This window comes from Rosa rugosa, chromosome 5 (genome assembly GCF_958449725.1).
Source record: "Rosa rugosa chromosome 5, drRosRugo1.1, whole genome shotgun sequence".
Classification (NCBI taxonomy): Eukaryota; Viridiplantae; Streptophyta; class Magnoliopsida; order Rosales; family Rosaceae; genus Rosa; species Rosa rugosa.
In genome coordinates this window covers 53,344,618-53,366,747 of record NC_084824.1, presented here as the reverse complement: position 1 = coordinate 53,366,747, position 22,130 = coordinate 53,344,618, and the positions used below count along the sequence as shown (strand labels likewise).

Genomic DNA, 22,130 nt, shown 5'->3' with positions numbered 1-22,130 from the left:
CCCATCACCAAAAAAATCCGTGTGCACATGTTTATTGAATTAAATTGTTTAAATATTTACATATTTAGTTATTGGTTTCTCAATTTATTTGTTCTCTGAATTCCCAATACCATCAAATCCCCCGTTTGAATTCCAGATTTGCATTGAAAGTGATTGCTCAAAATTGATTTGCACTGTTCAACTTGAGGGTGATGATACGTTCAACAAGGACATCGTGGACGGTATCCGTGCCTTTATATCTTAGGTCCTTATAGTCCGAATACGTCATGTTCTTTTTCAAGAAATGAATGATGAAACACATAGATTGATGCATATATTTTGCTTACGGCTTTAATCTCCAAAGAATAGTAGGAGTTTAAGTACCTCCTATTTTTTGTTAGGATAACTGTGAGGGCTATGAGAGTTTATGAGCATAACTGTGTTTGTGGGAGTTTAGGCTCTATGTCTCCGTTACAAACTTCTAATTCACAGGCAATATTGCAATAATAGACTTAATAATTGTGAGGGCTGAGTCACCCAGCAACAGACTTTGAGCCCTTGTTTCCAAAAATTTAACAAAAGGAAAAAGGAATCATATGACGTCAAATTTGAACCAAACAACTATCTTCTTCAATTCTTGCTTCTTTAATTCTTTCACAAACAGAGTTGGCTTTAGTGGTGTTGATTTGTCGAAGAATATGGCAGGTCATAAATGAGGAGCTATTCCATTGTAAGTACATTAATCCCCAGTTTTTATTTTCTCAAATTCTGACCTTGTTTCAAGAACTACGGTTATAGCTAGTGATGTTTCAATTCAATCCTCCTTTACTATGAATCGACCACAACATTGGAGGAAACCTTCTTTCCCTTTCTTGAAATTAAATGTAGATGGAGCATTAGATACTGCTGCAGGCTTGAAGGGTCTGGGAGCTTTTTTACGTAATGAAAATGGGGAACTCCTTCTTGCAGTCTCTAAAGGTATGGCAGGTCGGTTTAGCGTTAAGGCTACAGAGCTTTATGCAGCAGCTCTAGGCCGACAGACTATTCATCAGGCTGGTTTTACTTCGCCTCAGATCATTCTAGAAATGGATGCACAGGTGGTGATCAATGAACTAAATGGTGACATCCCAGATTGGTCAATTGAAGGCCTTTTAGTAGAAGAAGTGAGGACATTTTTCCACTTCTTCCAATCAGTTATTTGTATTTATATTCCTAGGAAATATAATCAGGCAGCAGCATGTTTTAGCTAGGAATGCGCTTATGTATCCTGCATTTCAAGTTTGGATTGAGGATGGGCCTCAATGGCTATCTGATGTACTTATAGCTGATGTAAACATCATAATTGCGTAATTAATGCAATTTCATTTTCTCACAAAAAAAAAAAAAAAAAAAATCAACTATCTTCTTCTTTCCATTTGGCTGCTTCTGAATCAACTTCTGCTAGCACACTGGTATTTTTCAACTAAAATGAGCAGGCCAAAATCAAGATCATGAAATGAAGTGATTTAATTTCCAAATATCGTTTTACAGTAGAACTCGAGCTACATTTAATACTGGGTTTTGGTTTGCAGTTATGGTAAATATCAAAGCTCAGGTGAACAAATTCCTAATGATTTACCGAAATAGAGACACCATGAGGAAATGCGTATGAGAAGTTTGAGTAACTAACATGTCAACGTACAGCCTTGCTTTCTCTAGTATTCAAGAACGAGATTACAAATTGAAACATAGTAACAGGCAACAAAACTTGAGAACTTCAATTCTCTCTTCATTTTACAAAATTCAGATGAATCGAAGAGCATCTTACCATGCATCTCGATCAGTGAAAGAGCCACAATCGGCCATACAAGCAACTTACAAACTATTCTATTTGATACAGTGACATGTTCCAGTAGACCACTCAGGCTTTGGCCTTACAAAAGTTGCTGTGCCGATCAGCTCTATACACAGGGCAAGTTCTCCTATTGAACAACAGGACATCTATGTCTTGTTTCTGTCAAAATTTGTGATCACGCACTTTTCCGCAACAAGGTCATGTTGAATGCAACCATGTATACACAATTCGAAAGCCCAGTTCCTTGATCGAGTTTCATTAATCTGCAAGAAGTTGCAGCACAAGATGTGATTGTTGATAATCATAAAGGGTGGTTGCATCTACATGTAACTACTTTCATTCACTCTGACAACAGCAGAGAGGGCTGACATCCAAGCTTGCAAACCACTCCGAGCATCCCTCTTAACTGATACTTCCAGTTTTCCCACAGCCTGCTTTGAAAGTCCAGATTTCACCAAAACAAGTCCCAGTGATTTGAATGTGCCTTCATCAGGTTGAATGGCAGCTTTTGTCATTTCCTTGAAAGTTTCCACCACCTCTTTGAATCTTCCATATGTCGCATACAACCCAATAACATTATTATAACTCAGCAGATCAGTTAAAAGTCGCAGCTCTCTCATCTGCTTTGCAATCTGAAGGGCTTCCTCAAACCTCCCAATTCTCTTATACATGCACAACATCATTGCAAATGTAAACTCATTTGCATCCCCCTTTGTCTTCAAGCTGTCAAAGAGTTCTTCTGCTGGTTTAACCATACATCGCTCGCTATAAAGATCAATCATACAATTTGAGGCATATATAGCAGGACCATCCTCTGATGACTGAAGAAGTTTGTATGTTTCTTCTGCTTCTTTCAAAAGGCCAACTTTTGTATAGAGCTTGATCAAGGTATTGTAAACAACTGTGTTCCCAGGGAAACCTGCCCTTTTCATTGCATCAGCATAACCGAGAGCTTTTTTAACGCTTCCAACTTCAGCAAAAGCATTTATCAACACCCCAAAGACAATTACATCAGGCTGCACATTGAATCCAACCATCTGTTTATAAACGTCCTCTGCACTTTCCAATTGACCTAATTTTGCAAAGCTTGATATCACAGCACAATAGGGGATGCAATCACGTACCAACCCTGACTCCTGCATCTTCTTCAGATAAGGCATTGCAGTATGTGGCATATCACCACTAGCCAAAATTTGTATCAGAGAACTATAGCTACACCTGTCCGGAATTACACCATTACTTTCCATGCTATCAAACAACTGGCAAGCTCTACTGTAATGTTTACCAACCCCATATGCTTTGATCATCACATTGAACTCAAGGACACTCAACTTCTTCACTTCTCGGCAGCAATTGAAAACTTTCTCAGCTTCCAAAATATGCCCACGCTCTCCATATGCATCAATGTTGGCAGAATAGCAATCAGATCCCATTTTCCCTGAGAGATGAAATCTCATGAACCAAACCCAAGACTTCTCAAGCATCCCCGCTTCTATGTACATCCTAGTCAGAGCCGAATGAGTGAACTCATCAATCTCAAGTCCCCTTTCATCCATCTCTGATATGAGCTCTTCAGCTTTGCTAACCATGTGCCTTACAGAGTATGCATACAAAAGGGTGCGATAACTCACAAGGTCAGGCTCGAGGCAAGCCTCCTTCATCTTTGCAAAGTAGTTTGTAGCTGTGTCTATATTATCATGCCTAGCATGGAGGGAAATCAGAATATTATATGTTCTCGTGTCTGGTGGGCATCGAACCTCTTCCATCTTCTGCATAAGCGAAGCAACTTCAGCAAGCTGACCATGATTACCGCAAATGTGAATCATTGTATTGAAAGTCACCGTAGTTGGAGCAATCCCTTCCCTCAGCATCGATGCAAATATTTCCGACGCTTCTTTAAGCTGGCCAGCCTTTCCACGCGTGTCGATCAATGTGTTATACGTATGCGAGCTCAAAGAACCATGACAATGCAACGAGCTCTCTGACCATTTCTCGAAAAACTCCTCAGCCTTTCGGTACTCCCCTGCTTTCTTGTACAACTGCAGCACAATGGCCATAGTAACCTCATCAGGTTTCATTCCTTGCTTGGTCATCCTCTGCAGCCATATAAGCGCTTCCTTTTCAAACCCACCTTTACTATAAACATCAATCAAAGTCCCATAAGTTGAGTTAATAGGTGCTATTCTTTCCACATTCATCTCATCCCAAAGACTCCTTAGATGACTCCACTTCTTAGCCTTCCCAAGAATCCTAAGCACTATATTATAGTGAATCACATGCAACTCATAACACCCCTTCTTCTTAAACCACTCGAAAATCTCCAAAGCTCTTCCCCAACTCCTCTGCTCCTTCAAAATTATGCTCCTTTCCTTGTTACTAAGCGTCTCTCCCCACGGCCTCAGAGCCTCATCCAAGTCCTCAACTTCCTCCAACGCCGTCAACATTGCCGGAATGCACCCACCGTAACTCAGCCATTTCGTCGAACACTTGGTCTGCACTTTCTTCACCACACCATTCCCACCCCCCAACCCCAATTCAACCCCAAAATCCTTTCTTTCCACAAACCCACCATCACCCAGATTCTCTAATCCCTTTTCCTCATCTGGGTTCTTCACAAAACCACGCTTCTTCAACCCAACTTCATGAACAACAACACTGCCACCATTACTGTGTCTGGGTCTACAAACTTCACCAAAACCCTTCTTGAACCCTCCTCCGTGAAGCACTCTCTGCTTCCTATCTCTGGTTATGAGTTCGAGTTTCTCCAGTGGAGGGAGTCCTGCGTTGGGTGAGGTCCTTGTGGAACCCAAAACGGGGAAGTCCAGCTGGAGCTTGGCAAGCATTGTTTATCACAGAAATGGAAAATTCCTCTTGTTTTTCTTGAATATCAGAAGCTGGATAATAACATGGTCTCGTTGAGAGGTGCTCTCAACTTTGGGCGGAGTAGGAGAGAGTGTTATAGACTCGCTAGTCCAGCTCCGACGGAGAGAGGCAGGAGAAATTTATAAATGTAAGTTTTTTTTTTGTTAGATAAAGAATGTAACTATTATATAGTCCAGAATCACCGCGGGGTATAGTGACAATTTTATGCTCCGGTGACAAGCAAAGTGACACTATTGAAACCTAAATTGAAACAAGTCGAGTTTTTCTGAGATTGCTTACATAAACTATCTCTATATCTTCAACTAATAGTACAATCTTACTTTGAATTGGGTTTCGAAGTGCATTTTTTCTGAGATTTCTTCGATCTATTGATCACTATTAATAAATATCTTAATTTTTGTTTATGATTTAATACTAAGATGTCAATTCTTGAATGAGGTATTCAACTCCAGGGGCAGGGATGAATCGAAAAAGAAATCTTTATTGGTTCTACCTTCGATGCAAAGCTGAAAAAATAAAAAAAAATTTACTAGTGCTTCTGTCACTAGCCATAATTCTTTAAGTAGTCATCATCCGATCTTCACTAAAGTTTAGAGAATGAAACTATGCGATTGATGGGCTAAATTCTTCTCATTCATAACGACATTTCTTCCCCTTCGATATCTTCTCCTCTATTTTTGAACGCAGGGGGTGTCAGCCCATTGAAGTAGAGTAGGAAACATTACAAGAGATGACTCACCCAGACTCCGGGCAATGATAGAAAGAGTCATGAATGAAAAATCTAAGACAAACCTAGACTAATCAAACATATTTATGAATCCATGAGATGAAGCTCAAGTGCTGTAGAAACCAAGTTCGACACTACTAGGATGGTCTCCGACCAAAGACAAAAGACCATCCCAATTTATTCATGTTCCCATCAACGTACCCTACTCTAGGGCACCCATGGGAGTGCATTCCTCGGACTCAGAACCTTTGCCAGAATACATGTGAACCTCCCCACCAGCAGGGGTTGATGTTGCTGCAGCCAGACCCGAGCTGCCTTCCCCATAGGAAGGGTGTTCCACTACCTTAAAACTCCTCTTCCTCCGAGGTTTTGGGTCCTCAGAGATCGGCTTCTTAGGTTTCAAACCCACGGGTTTCGGGTTATTCTTGCGCCCAGGAGGACGTCTAAACTTTGCCTTCTTTGCTTGGGAGACTAGGATAACCACATTCCTACTCTTCAGGGCCAATTCAGGTTCAAAGTCAAGATCAATATCCTCCACCTGAGGTACCTCCTCAACTGTCTTCTTACGCTTAGTATATTGCATGAGGGCCGCATAGGCCGTTCTCTTCTTCCCACTAAGAGATGGGACATATGCAGTAGCTTGCATGGGCTCACTAACCGCCTAGACTGGAGATGGGATTTTGGCCAGTTGGGCCACTACAGCTGACTCCGAGAAGCCCTGAAGTGAACCTGGGGTCAGCTTTGCCATGGAAGTGAAGAGTTTAGGTGCTGTGGACTGAGCCAAGACCTCCGCAAGACTCGGAGCAGCAGATCCAACCAAAATAGGTTTAGGGTTGGTGCCGACAGAGACCTGCAGTGCTTCCGGAGGGCTAGCACAACCCGACCGCTAGTGTTCCATCATACCACAAACCCAACAGAAACCAATGAGTCTCTCATATCTGAACCTTACCGTAGCAGATGCCCTAGAGGTGAAATCAAAGGTGGATGGAGGGAAAACTGTTTCACCGGAGACGACAGAAGGTGGAGGATACGAACCCGTGCTGTCGTGCCCTTGCGAATTCCAGTCTTGTCCAGATGCACGATCTCCCCTAAGGTAGCTCCAATGAGCGCCACAGCGCCCTCAGTAACTAGGGCCGGTGGTAAACCCATAATCTCAACCCAAACTAGGAAGGAAGAGATCGGCACTTGCGCCGGATCTTTCAAACCATCAAACTCAGCCATAGCCAGCGCCCACTTGCCAAACAACCACTGCCCACCCTCGACTGTCCTCAGACGATCCTCTAGATTTGAAAACTGAAACACAAAACGATCCTTGACCGCACGTGCAGAGAGACGATTCCCAAGCCCCCATAGGGAGGTCATGGTCCCCAAGAAAGCCTTTGGATTAGCTCGACGCTTGGCCATGACGGAGAGAAGTCTCCCCATCCACTACAACAAAACTGGTCTTTTACAACACACATTTTACGGCGCACATTTGACGTGTGTCGTAAAAGATTGTTATTTACGGCGCACATCTCATGTGTGCCGTTAGAATGTATTTATTCGGGTCATTCACGGCGTGCATCTGATGTGTGTCGTAAATTTAGTCATCTATTAACGGCTTACACAAATATGTGTGCACGTGCATTTGTTTCTTTGAGCTCAGGACAAGCCTCTATCGCTCTCTCTCTCGTTTTTACTCTCTTGGTAATTTCATCGAACACCTTCTCTCAATTTCCTACTTTCTTCTCACTTCCTGCATTTTGTTGATTCACATTTTTGTGTCTCAGCTCGTTTTGAATTTCCTATTGATTTTGCGGTTCGATTAGGGTTTGATTGTGTGGACTGATTGTGAGGGCCAAGAAATATTGGCTTTGTTTCTCAGGAAATAGCGATAAACTTCACAGCATTGAGCAAAATCTAATTAGCTGGTTGTTTATTCTTTTTGATTTGATTGGTATGCTATTTATTCAGCTGGCTTTGTTCTTTTTTAGTCGATTGGTATGTTGTTTATTCAGCTGGTATTTGGATATTGAGAGTAGGATTGATGGGCCTTGTGAGTTTAATGCAGAGGCATGTAACTATTTGTGTGCATATGTGTGTGTTGTGTACACATTTAGTACAATTCTGATACAAGCTGCAGATTTGATATCTTGGGCTTTAGCTTATGTGGTTCCAGGTGGTACTTTCATTTTCGTGGTGTTGTTCTGGAATTTGTGTTTAAGAGAAATGCCATATGTTCATTTTAGTGGTATCTGATATGAATACAATGTGGAAATGGCTCCCTGTTTGAAGTATCTGATACAATGTGGCAATTGGTCTATTAATGCACAAGATCTCTGTATGCACATGCTCATTTTTTAATTGTTTTGCTGCTGTAGTAACTGCACTTTATTGTAATACTTCGTTTTGCGGATCAAAGAGCTGAATTCATATGTAAAATTGAGAAAAACGTAAGTCCAGCTATCCATTTTATACTAATATCCATTTTCAGTCTTCATGTTCTGGTATTAAAGGTCTGTCATATTTACACACCAGAATGAGTGTGTGTCCAGAATTGGAATAATTTCCCGAAGGGGGATTGCCGTCTAAGTTCGGCATACATCTAGTTTCCAATCTGCAGAATATAATTACCTTAGTGATATCAGGCTCTTGATGTTAGGTCGGGCCTAATAGTCTGTCAAGTTCAGTCTGGATTGTCTTTGCAGCTCTAGTTGTTCTTCCAATTAAGTAGTTCAGTTCTTCTTACAGTAGCATTATCTCTGTTGGTTTTTTCAAGTGTGAATCCTTGGAAGCTAGTGTTCTGCATAAAATCAAACATACAATAGGCTAATATAGATAAGTGTTTGTCTGTTCAGGCTGAATTAATTGTCAAAAAATGACTCATATACTGTATTATTTAAAATAATGGATTATGAAAATTAGAACAGTGAATCAACAATCATTTCAACATCTCGTCAGATCTTGTAGTAATAACAATGAAAACAGGTCTCTTTTACTGTGATTTTCAAATGCAAATACAACATCATTGATGCAGTGTTTCAAACCAGTTCTCAATGCTTAATCCTAGAAATGTTTTGCTGTATATGCATCATGGTATTGGACTTCATATTGAATTAACTTTTCTGTTTTTGATTTTTATAAAAAATGAAAACTTGAAAATTAACAGCATATATGAAAAAGTCATGGAAGATTTTATGCACACTTATAAATTATAGTAAGTTGTTTATTTATAGTATAACTGAAGTAAGTTGTTATTAGCTTTGCAGTATGACTAACTCCCTTCTTCTTCTTCAGCTCCCAATTAACAAGCTACCTAGCTATAGCATATTCCACTTTACTTTTAAGGCCATACTGATATAGTATACACAGATTAATGAAAACCATTCCACTTTACTTTTAAGGCCATACTGATATAGTATACACAGATTAATGAAAACCATTCCACTTTACTTTTAAGGCCATACTGATATAATATACACAGAATAATGCTTCATTATTAACAATATGGAAGTTGTGTTTAACTTATACTAGTGTCAAAAGTCACCATGAGTAGCACTGCAACATGGTGTACTTCTAATGCTGAAGTAAAACTATTTCAGGTCTTTTGGGCATTTTCAATATACTTGGAGGCAGTTGCAATTATTCCACAATTAGTTTTGCGACAACGTAGTGGAAATGTGGACAATTTGACAGGGCAGTATTTTTTCTTTCTGGGGTAAGTATATACACTTTTCCTCATTGTCATGTGCTATAAAATTGAATAACTCTTTGGTGTCTATGTTTTGAAACTTTGTACACGACATCTCATGACAATATAGGTCTTTTAGGGTATTTTAAATGTGTTCTTATTGATTGATTATTATATGAGTCTAGTTATACTTAATTTCCCACTGCTCTTTCTTTAACTATTGATAGTCTGATGCATTGGATTATTATGTGAAGTTTTACTTTCCCACTGCTCTGCAATTTCTTTAACTAAGGGGTCTGGTTTTTTTAATTTATGTTCTGATTATTCTGTGTTAGTTTTAGAGTGTTGGTGGTCTCAAAACATATGAAGACGAGCCCCAAGGAAATCATAGACCAGCCATCATGGAAAAAGAATGGACCAAATATGAAAGTATTGTCTATTAGAAGAGTGAACGAAGACATATTTTAGGACACGCAAAAGGGTCTTTTACGACACGCAAAATTGTCTTTTACGACACGCAAAAGTGTCTTTTACGACACGTAAAATGGTCTTTTATGGCACACAATCAAAGTTGTAAAACATCTTTCACGGCGTGCAGAAGAGTGTTTTATGACGTGCAAAAAATATTTTTTACGACGCACATTTTGTGTGCTACAAGAGAAATTTATCTTTTACGACATGGTCTTTTACGACATGCTTCTTTGTGCCGTAAAGTTGTCTTTTACAGCGCACATTGTGTGTCGTAAAAGACCAGTTTTGTTGTAGTGATAGCAAAGTGATGGGAAGACACTGCAGCAGCACCAGCCGGGCCAGCTTATATCGAAGAAAAAAAAAAACAAAATTAACTTTGACATGTGACTCGGCACAGCTTTAGTTGACATGTTTGCTAGATGTGGTGACCTTCAAAGTGCAATGAAGGTGTTCAATAACATGGCAAGAAGAGATGTTTCTGCTTGGACAGCCGACATTGGAGCAATGGCCATGCAAGGAAATGGGGAGTGAGCTATAGAGCTTTTTGATGACATGCTTAAGCAAAGGGTGAAACCAGATGAAGTAGTCTTTATGGCAGTACTAACAGCATGCAGCCATGTTGGTCTTCTGGATATCATTGTTTTTTCATTTGTTGGTTTTTCTGAGCTTTTAATTCATAGTGGTTAGTAACATTTGAAATTAGAAAAATGGTAGTTGCATCAACTGATCAGCATATATGGATGGCTTGGATCTGGGGTTACCATACTAGCACCTTAAGAAAGAGGAGCAAGTACGTCTAGTTATATTTGGAAAGAACTTTGATATTAGTAAATGGCTTCATGGATTAATGGCAATTTTGTTTTGTGTATCTGTTCTTGAAAAGGTCTGACTGCCTGTATTCCATTGCAGTGAGCCAGTGATCAAGTAGTGTGGTTGATGAGACTGATTATCTGCACAGTCACAGGCAAGTGGCATGAGGCTCTTTAGAGGCTGCTGCAGGATAAGTACAAATTTATAATATGTATTATGTAGGTATGTAAATGTAATAATCTTCTTTCTTCAAAAAAAAAAAATAATAATAATCATCTTCTAATAAATAACTGAATCTTTTCCTTTTCCTTTTCCAAGTTTTTAATTTAAATTTTCAACTTAGATGGTGCTGGTTTTGTGTCGTTATGTTGCAGTATAACAGCACGCATCTATGATTATTCAATCATTATTCTACATGTTTCTGAAACCTGCTTAGTAAAATGAACAGAACCTTGAAAAATGGCTCATTCTTTAGCAAACTTATTCTTCCTCTGTAAATTTAGAAAGTAGTTGGAACTTGGAAGGATTGGAGTACCCTCAATTTAAAGATCTATAAACTGAGGTTTCGAGTATCTCAGCTCTAGCAACTACACCATCATCATATTTATATTGAGTATCTAAATGTTGCATCCAAATCTGTCCAGAAGTCCCAACCATGTCTGATTCAATTGAATCCTGACTGTTGTTTCATCCATGTCTGCATTGGGGAGCAGAAAGGGGCAAGATCTATCTTTATTTTTACTGCATTGGTGCAACCTTGTTACTCCCATTACCATGTTTATCATGTACAATTAACTCTGGTATATTTTGATGAGCATTGGATGAAGAAAACTTCAAATTTTAGCCTAGCAAGTGTAACTTCATAATTGAACATATGGCTCTGTCTCTACTCGATAAGAACTGCATAGGTTACTTTTGTCCTAAATATGTATAGTTTGTTAGTTAATATATGCACTATTATTACCTTTGGTTCGCGGAAAGTAAGCATCAGGAAAGGAAAGTTGTTCCTTTCCTGTGTTTGGGATGCAAAAGGAAAGGAAATACTTTCCTGAAGCAAAGGAAAATAGGGGGGAAAATGGTTCCTTCCATACTCCAAAGGAATCACTTTCCCCCCTTCTTTCCTTGCATTTATTACTCACAACATATTATTTTATTTCATTAATTACATACTTTTTAACAACTTTCCGGATAACTTTCTTTACATTACCAAACATCGGAATGGAAAGTTATTCGGAAAGTTCATTTCCCTTCCCATGGGAAAGACAAAGGAACTACTTTCCTTTCCGCGAACCAAACGAGACCTATAAGGTATCGACATTGATATTAATCCCCTAACACTTGATATTAGGAAAAAGAGAAGAACATGACATTAATCCCTAAATTGTTAAGGAACAAAATGGTTGTCTCTATCTTGGTCTTTCATTTTTCCTTCTTTCTAGAATATGTTTCAAACCTCTGTATACAGTATTCGCCAAATCACTCTTTAGTTAAGTGATTAAAACTTTCTTTCTAGAACAAGAGTTGGATGATGCTAATTTTCGTTAAGAAGTAGAAATCAGCAATGAACTTTGGCCTCCTTGAGCAATGTTGGCTGGCTTTCTGTTTCCCATTCAGTGTGCATTTGGCCATTTGCTTTTGGTTTTGGTTTTTGAGTTACTTCATAATTGTAGACACAAGTATTCAACAAACGCAGAGGATCTGATAGTCGGAGGTTGGCTACATGATGATGAGATCAGGTATGCCGTATCCATTGTCATTGCCGACAGTGAATTGGTCCCACCGTTTTCAGAGAAAATTGATGATCAGATAAGGAAGTGGTTTTCCACACATCTTGTATCATGTGGTTATTGATCTTGCTTTCTGGTTTTTTTTTTGTTTTTTTGTTTTTGTTTTACTTTACTACTTGCCATATTGCAGGCTATTGAGATATAATTTCTGTTTGCAGGGAGGAAAGAGGTGCCACTGGGAATGGGTGCAGATTCTTCCCAACTCTGAATAAGCTAGCTAGAAGCAAAAGTGTCTGCTGTTCACCTTAGTTGTGCACTTTGTGCCTACAATATTTTCCTACGCACTCAGGTGCCAATTTATCGAAACATATCATATTTGCACCATATTTCCTTGGATTAAGCAATCCTTTGATTCCTTTCTACTGTAGGATTTTGATCCTCAGAAACAGTTCCATAGATGACAGCTGTTTTGAATTCTAAGTGCACTTCAAAAGGGCCAGCTGCATTTCTTTTCTGGTAAAGTGATTAACAGAGGTGGTTGCTGAATAGGGTCATAAGAACTGATTCTTCCTCTGAAAATTAAAAATTAGCTGGAAGGATTGAATACCCTAAACTTAAATAGCAATAAATTAATATCCAGTATCTCAATCCTACATGTATAATTCCCGGTTCATGTCTGCTTCAATCAAATCCCAACCGGTTTTTCACTGTAATGCTTGTGCCAGTTGTCTGCATAGGAATTTGATACCATGGATATTGTGTACAGTTAGACTACTTGAGATATTAACCAAGCAACTGATACTTGATAATTAAACAAAACAAATGGCAATGAGAATATACGACATAATTGAGAACTCATGGGCCTATGCTAGTAGTAATTTGGGTAAGTAACATTTCTTTTGGTCAAGGGATTTGAAGAAAAATTGGCCTTCTCTTTTTCTTTTCAGATTGTGTAAAACAGACCTGAAAATCAACAAAGTCAAAGAACTTGTTTTGACTTTACATGCAATATTGCCGTATGATTTTACATGCAATCTCCTTCCTAGAAAATACATTGAACCCAAACAAAATGTAGAGAGTAGATTAGATAATTTCCTTGTTCCATCAAGCATCAAAGCAATGATTTTCCAAGTCTTCCAAGTCATCATTAATAAACAAAGGGTCTTCCGAGATAATTTTAGTCCAAGTGTAAAAGGAAAAAGTGAAAGGAGAAACTCCTTGGAAAGTGAGTGTACAGTCAAAGGGAAATTGCAAAGTCCATTTTCAACGTCACATTCACACGTCACACCGCAGCAGGCACCGAGAAACTATCTACTTGAGAGTTGAAATCTCAGATCTAAAATACAAGAGCACTCCAGGAAGGCAACATTCAACAGATAGAGCAAAGCAAGCAGAATATGGCTTCTCTGAACAACGAAGCAGCAGCCAGTTCTTCGTCTTCTTCCCTCCCACTTTGTTCTACTGATCACCAAAATCATTACACATACGAGGTTTTCCTGAGTTTTCGAGGTGAGGATACACGCTTTAATTTTACAGATCATTTGTATACTGCTCTGTGTCAGAGGGGAATTGAGACCTTCAGAGATGATAAGCTTAGCAGAGGAGAAGACATATCACAAGAGCTCCTCAAAGCAATTGACGAGTCCAGAGTTTCAATCGTCGTCTTCTCTCAAAATTATGCTTCCTCAAGGTGGTGCTTAGATGAACTGGTCAAGATACTTGACTGCAGAAAATCCAAAGGCCAGAAGTTTAGAGCTGTTTTCTACAAGGTGGCTCCTTCAGATGTACGACACCAAACAGGTGCTTTCGGTGACGCATTTGCTAAAATTGATCAATGCGAATACAAGGATAGCATCGGCAAATGGAGGAAGGCTCTTGAGGAAGCAGCAGTTTTGTCTGGATGGACTTTTGAGGAGGGCCGGTATGTTTTTAACCCAACCCCACTAGCTAGTTGATTAGCTAGATTTATTTTTTTCAACTTTATTTGATTTCCTATATATGCTTTTAAATTCTTAGGTACGAGACTGAATTTATCAACGACATTGTTGGGGAGTTGTCCACCCAAGTAGTAAACCCTTCAAGTGAGTGGCACGTTGCTGAACATCCAATTGGATTAGAATCTTGTATACAAGATATCAACAGTCTTTTAAAAGCCGAGGAAAATATTTTTCGCATGGTGGGCATATGGGGGACTGGTGGAATAGGAAAGACCACAATTGCGAAAGCTGTGTTTAATTCAATTTGCTATAAGTTTGAAACTAGTTGTTTCTTGGCAGATGTTAGATCTAATTCAAATGACCTAGCCCAACTGCAAGAGAGACTTTTGCATGATGTTTTAAGGGACTCAAATTTGAAGGTGAGCAGTGTTGATCAGGGAGTCAGTTTTATAAAGGAAAGAATGCAAAATAAAAAAGTTCTCTTGATCCTTGATGACGTGAGTCATTCTAGCCAATTAAAGAACTTAGTTCCATCCCCTGATTGTTTTGGCCCGGGCAGTAGAATTCTCATAACAACAAGAGATAAACGTTGGCTAATTGCTCATGAAGTTAATGAAGTATATGAGGTCAAGATGTTAGATGATCGTCATGCTTTGGAGTTGTTTAGCTTGCATGCATTCAAAAGAAATGAACCTCCAAGCGATTATCTGAAACTTGCACAACATGTTATACGCTATGCCCAAGGCCTTCCATTAGCTGTGATAGTCTTAGGCTCTCATCTATTTCGTAGAAGCACAGAGGAGTGGGAAGCTACAATAGGTAGTTGTAAAGGAGGTCCTCAAGCAGATATACAGAAAGTTCTCCAACTAAGTTATGATGCTCTAGGACGAGATTTAAAAGAACTATTTCTTGATATTGCTTGCTTCTTTAAAGGTAAGCGTGCAGCCCATGTGAAACCAATACTAGAAGCTTGCTACGACCACAAAACAATAGTGATTGGTATTACACAACTGCAAGAACAAGCCTTGATAAGAATTGACAAAGATGATCAGATTTGGATGCATGACTTGATAGAAGAAATGGGTAAAGACATAGTGTATCAGGAGTCACCTGATGAACCCGGGAAACGCAGCAGAGTGTGGAGTGAAGAAGATGTAGACTACATTCTAACAAATAATACAGTAAGTATATTAATGATGTTTTGTGTTTTTCAATTCAGAAAGCATTTTATATTGAATAGAATTTCTTATTGAGACCTTGAAGAAAACTGTATTAAAACAGTACTTGTGCTTCCAATAGAAATTGCTATGTTTTTTTGTTTTTTGGTCTGAATAGAAATTGCAATCATAAATGTTGCCAAGTCAATAAACTTGCTTTCTTTTACTGTAGGGTACAAATAAAGTTATAGGCATTCAGGTCCCGTGGCAATCATCTACAATATCTTTGAATGCTAAAAGCTTTTCAAAGATGAAGAATCTTAGATATATTTCTATGAGAAGAATATTATTTTCTGGAGATATTGATTATCTCTCCAACCAGTTGAGGTGGCTCGAATGGCAAGCATGTCCATTGCAATGTTTTCCATCCGATTTTCAAGCAAACAAACTTGTGGAGCTCAACATTACTAGCCGCAAAATCAGACAGCCATGGGAGGGACGTAAGGTACTATAATCTAATAATTCATTTTATTTCATGACTTCTTTAATTAAAAATAAGTAATAGATAACTGTGTTGTAGATTACTGCATCCACTTGGTTGATCTTTCCCCTTTTCTTTTGCCATACAGAATTTTTCAAGGCTAACATGTATGAATTTAAGTCATTGTACATCCCTAAAGAAACTCCCAGACTTGAGTGGAATCCCTAACTTGAAAGAGTTGAATTTAAGTGGCTGTCCATTCCTAAAGGAACTCCCAGACTTGAGTGGAATCCCTAACTTGAAAGAGTTGAATTTAAGTGGTTGTACATCCCTAAAGAAACTCCCAGACTTGAGTGGAATCCCTAACTTGAAAGAGTTGAATTTAAGTGGCTGTGAATCCCTAAAGGAACTCCCAGACTTGAGTGAAATCCCTAACTTGAAAGAGTTGAATTTAAGTGGCTGTGAATCCCTAAAGGAACTCCCAGACTTGAGTGGAATCCCTAACTTGAAAGGGTTGAATTTAAGTGGCTGTGTATCCCTAAAGGAACTCCCAGACTTCTGTGGAATCCCTAACTTGAAAGAGTTGGAACTATATAAATGTATCGGTTTAGTTGAGGTTCCTGATTCAATTCGATTCCTTCATAAGCTTGTTACCTTGAATATTGGCGGTTGCTCTAACCTTATTGTGTTTCCAAGAAAAATCAACTTGAAATATGTAGAAACAATCTCTATTAGCTATTGCAAGCTTGAAGAATTTTCAGAAATTGGGGAAGAGATGGGTTTCTTGAGAAAATTGGATCTAAGAGGCACTTGCATTAAAGAATTGCATCCGTCCATTACAAGGCTTATTAGGCTGGAAAAGTTGGACCTAACGGACAGTCAAAATCTTACAATCCTGCCGTATAATATTTATGAGTTGCACAATCTAAAGACTCTTTATGCGAGTGGATGCTCAAAACTGGCTACATTTCCAAAAATTCCAGTAAAAATGGATTCCTTGAGACGACTCTCTCTTAAAGGCAGTGACATAAGAGAATTGGATGAGTCAATTGAAAATCTCATTGGGCTTGAACATTTGGATCTTACTGATTGCAAAAATCTCATAACTCTACCGTGCAGCATTTATGGGTTGCAAAGTCTGAAGGAGCTTCATCTTAATCGATGCTCAAAACTTGTCAGATTTCCAACTAATACCAAAATTTTGAATGTCGATGGTTGCTCACTATCACTTCCCAATCTACAGGTGCTCGTTATCGCAGGATGCAGTTTATTATCAGATTGTGATTTCCTGACGACTCTTGATTGCTGGGAAACATTATGGTGGCTTAATCTGTCAAGAAACAATTTTGTTAGTCTTCCTGCTTGCCTCACCAAATTTGTCAAGTTGCAGATGCTTACCTTGGGGGGTTGCAAGAGACTCCGAGGAATTCCGGAGCTTCCACCAAACGTAGAAATAAGAGGTTGTGAATTACTGGAGGAGAGATTCTCGACATTGACAAATCGTGGAGCTGTGATAGAGGCGGCGTCGCCGTCAATTGAAGAGCCAACTCCGTCGTCATGGCTTTCTTTGTCGTCATGGACAAGTTGTTTCAGCTTTCTCTCTCTACGGAACCGACACCAATGAATTCTCCGAAACGACAACACCTTGCCGCCGGGGGGCAAGCATCGATGGTCCCCATGTTCCCTCACCTGCACAGCGCCCATCACTCAACAGCTTCAACACCAAGCAGAGGAACCAACTGACTTGTTAAGGATTTCTCTGAACTCTTCAGAACCAACAAAACCTCGTGGCCCAGTTAAAGGTGATCAAGACCAGCGGCTCTCTCTGAACTCTGAACCATCCACTTCAGAGTTTAGACAATAACATCATTTAATTGAGACACAGAGGTTTGAAATCCCACCTGTTATTTATTAAATTATATATACTTGAAGCTTCAGAGTGTGCCACAACTAATAACATTTCAACATTTTTCAGGTTTGGGGTATGAGGCTGTCTTCATCTGCTATTTACCCATCAATCTGTAAGTTCACATATTCATCTTTTTCAGGTTTGTTATTGCATTAGAATTTCAAACTCTGTAACCATGTACATCATCTACAATTGAACTCTTCCCTATTTTGAGGTGCATTAAGGCCTACCAATTGTACGTTATTCCAGAATTGAACAAATGGCCCAGTCAAGTCACTCACTATAAGCGTTACATAGTACATTTAAAGTGATGTATGTATTGACAGTCAGAAATATGTATAGTCCATGCACTCTTTTTAGGCAGTAACTAGTGGTTACATCAGACAAAGCATTGACATTGATTTTATTACTCTGAAACTGCTAGCTAATACAAGCAAAAAGAGAAGAAAATTAAATTCATCCTTAAACTTTGTGATTAAATCATTCAGAAGGGAACAAAATGGCTCTCCATCTATCTTTTTTTCTTTCTTTCTGGAATATGCATGCTCCAAACCCTTGATATGAATTACTCCCTGTATCAGACTCTGTGAATCTTTAAGAATGCAGTGATGCTAGCACATGATATGAGAAAATGCAGAAGCATATGATCATGGAGATTCTTTGAAGCCAACTAATGGCTGTCAGTAACTAAAACTTACCTGTGTACTGTCTACAAACTCCAATTTTCCGTAATATAATAGTTAGCATAATATAATGGCTAGTAGTAGCATGATGCTTTGGATCTGGTAGGAGCCTGAGATTGGCTACGTGAAATGATGGTATCAAAATTGTTTATTGTCGTCCTTAGTTGATTCCATTGTTGTAGGAGAATATTGGTGGTTATCAGCTAGCTAGGACATGCAAATTATGGTAGTTCATAGAACTTGGTTGATATGATCCATTAGTAACATTTGTATTCTGGTCATTTCCTTTACTTGTTACTATGTTGCTAGGTGATTGATATCATGCAATTTGTTTGTTTTTTCAATTTGCAGTGGGGACTATAGATTTTGCACTTGGAGAGGTTACAAACTCTGGCCAAGTTAGCTACATGGTAATTGCTGATCTAGCTCAATTTGAGATGACCGCAAATAAACTAGAAAGCAAAGGTATATGCTATTCTCCTGTAGTTGTACTCTTGCCTATGCTCTTTTCCTAGTAATTCTGGGCTCAAGCGCCCGTATGTTATTGTTTACAATTTTATCAAAACATCTCATGGTAAAAAGGCATGATGTTGCATTGTCCACATGGTCCATGGATTACGCACATGGAATATGAAATGCATCACTTTAAGAAAAATCTTCCTTGTATATGTGCATGCCACAAGCACATTAAATTTTCCTCTATAGATTACAACTTGAAATTTCGTAAACAAGTATTGACAATAATTTGCCAAACTCATATACAACAATTTTTTGGTATCAGAAGTTCTAGCCTGGCTTTGGCTATGAATCTTGCTTCAAGGCGATGCGGCAGGTGTGTGCTAAGGATGGAATTGATACTGTGAGAGTGGTATGCCAATTCGAATGCCTGATCGAGCAATAAGCTACCGAAAGGCAGGCATTTGATTGGGGATAGCGTGGTTTACGATGTGGGTGTTTGGTTGCCCGGGAAGTTCAGCCGCAGCTAGAAGTTACCCCCATAACCAAGTGTGATTTGGATCCTCAGCTGGTGTTGGGCAGCCAAATTGCGGTGAATAAGTCATATGTATGCTATGGATTGAAGCAGGGGAATATTCGGGTGTGAGTGTAGAAGGACGACTTTTTGTCTGGAAAATTTCTGAAGGTCCAGATGAAGATGGTACGCCACAAATCACAGGAAAGATTGTTATGGCCATTCAAATAGTTGGTTAGGGGGAAGCTGTTCATCCACGAGTTTGTTGGCACTGTCATAAACAAGTAAATGATTCTGTTAATGCTATTTTCATGAAAGAGCTATAGCTTAATGCTTTTGATGTCCATGATCATTTGTCTGTTGATCTTGTAGTGGTTGATTGATCTATCTTTTGCTTCTATACTTGCAGCAGGTTTTGGTTGTTCGGGTTGGGAAGCGTGTTCTACAAATTGATACTACTAAAGTTGCAAAGCGTAAAGTCCCTTCTGCTGAGGATCCTATTAAGTTTCCTGTTGAAAAGCTTATTGATGGGGTCCAATTTGTTGGTAAACATGACGAAGAGGTGACAGATTTTATCAATGTGCCAATGGATGACCACCTGGCTGGTTACTGCTTCTATGGATGGAACTGTAGGTATGGTCACCGTTTTGCGGACCTTGTTACATATTTCCTTTTAGTGGAAGAAGTAGTGAAACTTAAAGTGCATTTTCATCAGGGTTGGTGGCAACACTTTGGCTCCAGCTTGCCCTTCTACATCTTTATAGATTTTTTTTTTCCCTTGGTGAATTAAAATAATCTTTTGGTTACAAAAAAAAAATATGTTGGCTATTTCTGCTTCACTCTATGCTTCAGGGAATTTTGTATGAATTAGGATAACTTATTGTTCTTGTCCTTCAAAGCCCTTTTATGTGGTACAGCACGAGAACTGGATATGGCAGATGAACTTCTCCTCTATTTATGTTGCCTCTCTTCGATTTCTGTCTATCTCGGACTGTCTACCTTTCCTTCTTCTTGTCATTTTTTTTTTTTTGGAGAATAGTTCTTTTCATTTCTTTTCTTTCCTATATTGCAAATGCCGATATGCATGAATCGTAATGAATCATAACCGAATATACCAAACTCACACCTCGTCTATGTTCACCTCCCTTTACAGAAATTAATGCATGATTAATGTGTGAATCTCATCCTTTTCTGTGGAACTATGCTAGCTAGTATATATAAGAAATGCGGTGTTGTTTCACTGAGACAAAACCTAGCTTGACCAAAGCAAACATGGCTTCGTTCGTTGGAAGAACAGTGAAGCTAATATTGCTTTTGCTATTCTTAACAACCACATGTGATGCTAAAACATATGTTAGAATCACTAATGATTTGGGCGGAGGAATGAATCTCACCTTTCACTGTAAATCCGCAGATGATGATCTCGGCGTCAAAGTGCTTCTTCCCCAACAATACTATGAGTTCAGTTTCAAACCTACCTTGATAGGCCGAACAGACTTCTATTGCAGTTTTCAATGGACTGGTTCATTTAAATGGTTTGATGTATATGTTGATGGAAGAGACTACTGCCATGAGTGTTGGTGGAGTATAAAATCTTCTGGCAATGGCCCTTGTAGGCTTAACTTCAAAACTGGCCAGTATGATGATTGTTTGCCGTGGAACAAAAACTAAGAGTACATACATACTCAAGTCATCTTGTCTATGAACTTCCAATAATAATAATAATAAAGAAGAAGAGTTTGATAGTTATTTATGCTTAAGCTTCTGTTGAGAATTTTTATTTAGGTGAGACAACCGTTATTATTCGAAATTATTACATTAAGATTGATGTAGCCAAAATTGGATTGGAATTTGCTATTCATATGTTTTTAACACCGTTCACCGCTGAATCGTCTATGAGCCTGGTTATGCTTTAGATTGTGTTCTACTAATGGAGCAGTTATACACTTATACGCTTCTGAAATTGGTGATATGAAATGAGGGTAACAATGTAGCTCATCATTCTCTTCATAGATGGTGAATGAGGTAGGTCTCTTTATCTGATTGATGGACTTAATTGGCTCGTAGAATATTTTGCTTATAATGACCTTACTGTAACCTCTATTCGACACATTATATATATAGTTGTGATTTCTCTTTTCAATAATTAATTGACCATTTTCGAAAAAAGAAATTTTTTTTTTTATACCATAAAGGCTATTGATAATTGCCATATAAACAACGCAATTTGACTTTAATATAAGTTATTTTAGGGCGCGGAGTTACCATAAGAACAATGAAGGATTGCTATTTGACACCCTGTGAGTCACTGTAAAAATAAAACAATTTGAATTTTGAAAAGGCATATCCGAGTTACCATAATCAATCAAAGTTACCATAGGAACAATAAAAGAATCTGTACAATTTCATTTTTTTGCTTTAATTTTTTCCATTTTAATTAATAATAGTTTTATGAACCAGCTGGTTGATTGCCATATGAACTAGTCCATTTAGCCACCATAAAAAAGAGTGTTGCACATAGCATATTTCTACCAAGATAAAATTTCTTCAAAACAAATTAACATGGGTTCCTCCACTGGAAGAGCAATGATGCTGATGTTGCTTATGTTTTTCCTCACAATTGCTTGTGATGCAGCATTTACGAAACATGTTAAGAGTCACAAATCAATTAGAAGGTATGACCCTCAAAGTTCACTGCAAATCCGCGGATGATGATCTCGGTCTCAAAGCACTTGCTCCTAATGCTTTCTTTGAATTCAGTTTTAAATCTAGTATTGTAGGGAACACTGATTTCTACTGCAGTTTCCAGTGGCCTAGTGGATTCGAATGGTTTGATGTATATGTGGGCACTAGAGACCGCACTGACTGCAGTAAGTGTTGGTGGTCTGCAAG

At 38.7% G+C, this 22,130-nt stretch overlaps 2 protein-coding genes and 1 long non-coding RNA gene across 9 annotated transcripts; 2 read left to right on the top strand and 1 right to left on the bottom strand.

Moving 5' to 3' along the window:
- Nucleotides 1-1,640: 1,640 nt before the first annotated feature.
- LOC133712188 (pentatricopeptide repeat-containing protein At3g23020) lies at nucleotides 1,641-4,839 on the bottom strand. Its single transcript, XM_062138289.1, has one exon. The coding sequence runs from the start codon at nucleotides 4,654-4,656 to the stop codon at nucleotides 2,134-2,136; it is 2,523 nt and encodes an 840-aa protein (XP_061994273.1). The 5' UTR covers nucleotides 4,657-4,839; the 3' UTR covers nucleotides 1,641-2,133.
- Nucleotides 4,840-9,139: 4,300 nt separating this feature from the next.
- Nucleotides 9,140-12,487, top strand: LOC133708194 (uncharacterized). Its single transcript, XR_009845652.1, has 3 exons — nucleotides 9,140-10,354; nucleotides 10,482-10,585; nucleotides 12,320-12,487. It is a non-coding gene; the product is annotated as an uncharacterized LOC133708194 (long non-coding RNA).
- Nucleotides 12,488-13,379: 892 nt separating this feature from the next.
- LOC133709386 (disease resistance protein RPV1-like) lies at nucleotides 13,380-20,998 on the top strand. Of its 7 annotated transcripts, none has more exons than XM_062135108.1 (9): nucleotides 13,380-14,022; nucleotides 14,118-15,219; nucleotides 15,428-15,700; nucleotides 15,825-17,563; nucleotides 17,652-17,697; nucleotides 18,620-18,733; nucleotides 19,050-19,522; nucleotides 19,648-19,871; nucleotides 20,653-20,998. In XM_062135108.1, the coding sequence occupies exons 1-4, from the start codon at nucleotides 13,499-13,501 to the stop codon at nucleotides 17,298-17,300; spliced, it is 3,375 nt and encodes a 1,124-aa protein (XP_061991092.1). In that variant the 5' UTR covers nucleotides 13,380-13,498; the 3' UTR covers nucleotides 17,301-17,563; nucleotides 17,652-17,697; nucleotides 18,620-18,733; nucleotides 19,050-19,522; nucleotides 19,648-19,871; nucleotides 20,653-20,998. The 7 variants fall into 7 exon arrangements, with proteins under 7 accessions (XP_061991092.1, XP_061991096.1, XP_061991095.1 ...); XM_062135112.1 differs by lacking the exon at nucleotides 20,653-20,998 and adding an exon at nucleotides 19,954-20,220; XM_062135111.1 differs by lacking the exon at nucleotides 20,653-20,998 and adding an exon at nucleotides 18,167-18,264 and having other exon boundaries at nucleotides 19,648-20,220.
- Nucleotides 20,999-22,130: the final 1,132 nt, after the last annotated feature.

What these genes read in the sequence shown, in the direction of transcription:
- LOC133709386 (XM_062135108.1), top strand. Translation starts at nt 13,499, where the DNA reads ATGGCTTCTCTGAACAACGAAGCAGCAGCCAGTTCTTCGTCTTCTTCC. An exon ending in TGGACTTTTGAGGAGGGCCG is followed by an intron (nt 14,023 to 14,117) that starts GTATGTTTTTAA and finishes TTAAATTCTTAG; the next exon opens with GTACGAGACTGAATTTATCA. An exon ending in ACATTCTAACAAATAATACA is followed by an intron (nt 15,220 to 15,427) that starts GTAAGTATATTA and finishes CTTTTACTGTAG; the next exon opens with GGTACAAATAAAGTTATAGG.
- LOC133712188 (XM_062138289.1), bottom strand. Translation starts at nt 4,656, where the DNA reads ATGCTTGCCAAGCTCCAGCTGGACTTCCCCGTTTTGGGTTCCACAAGG.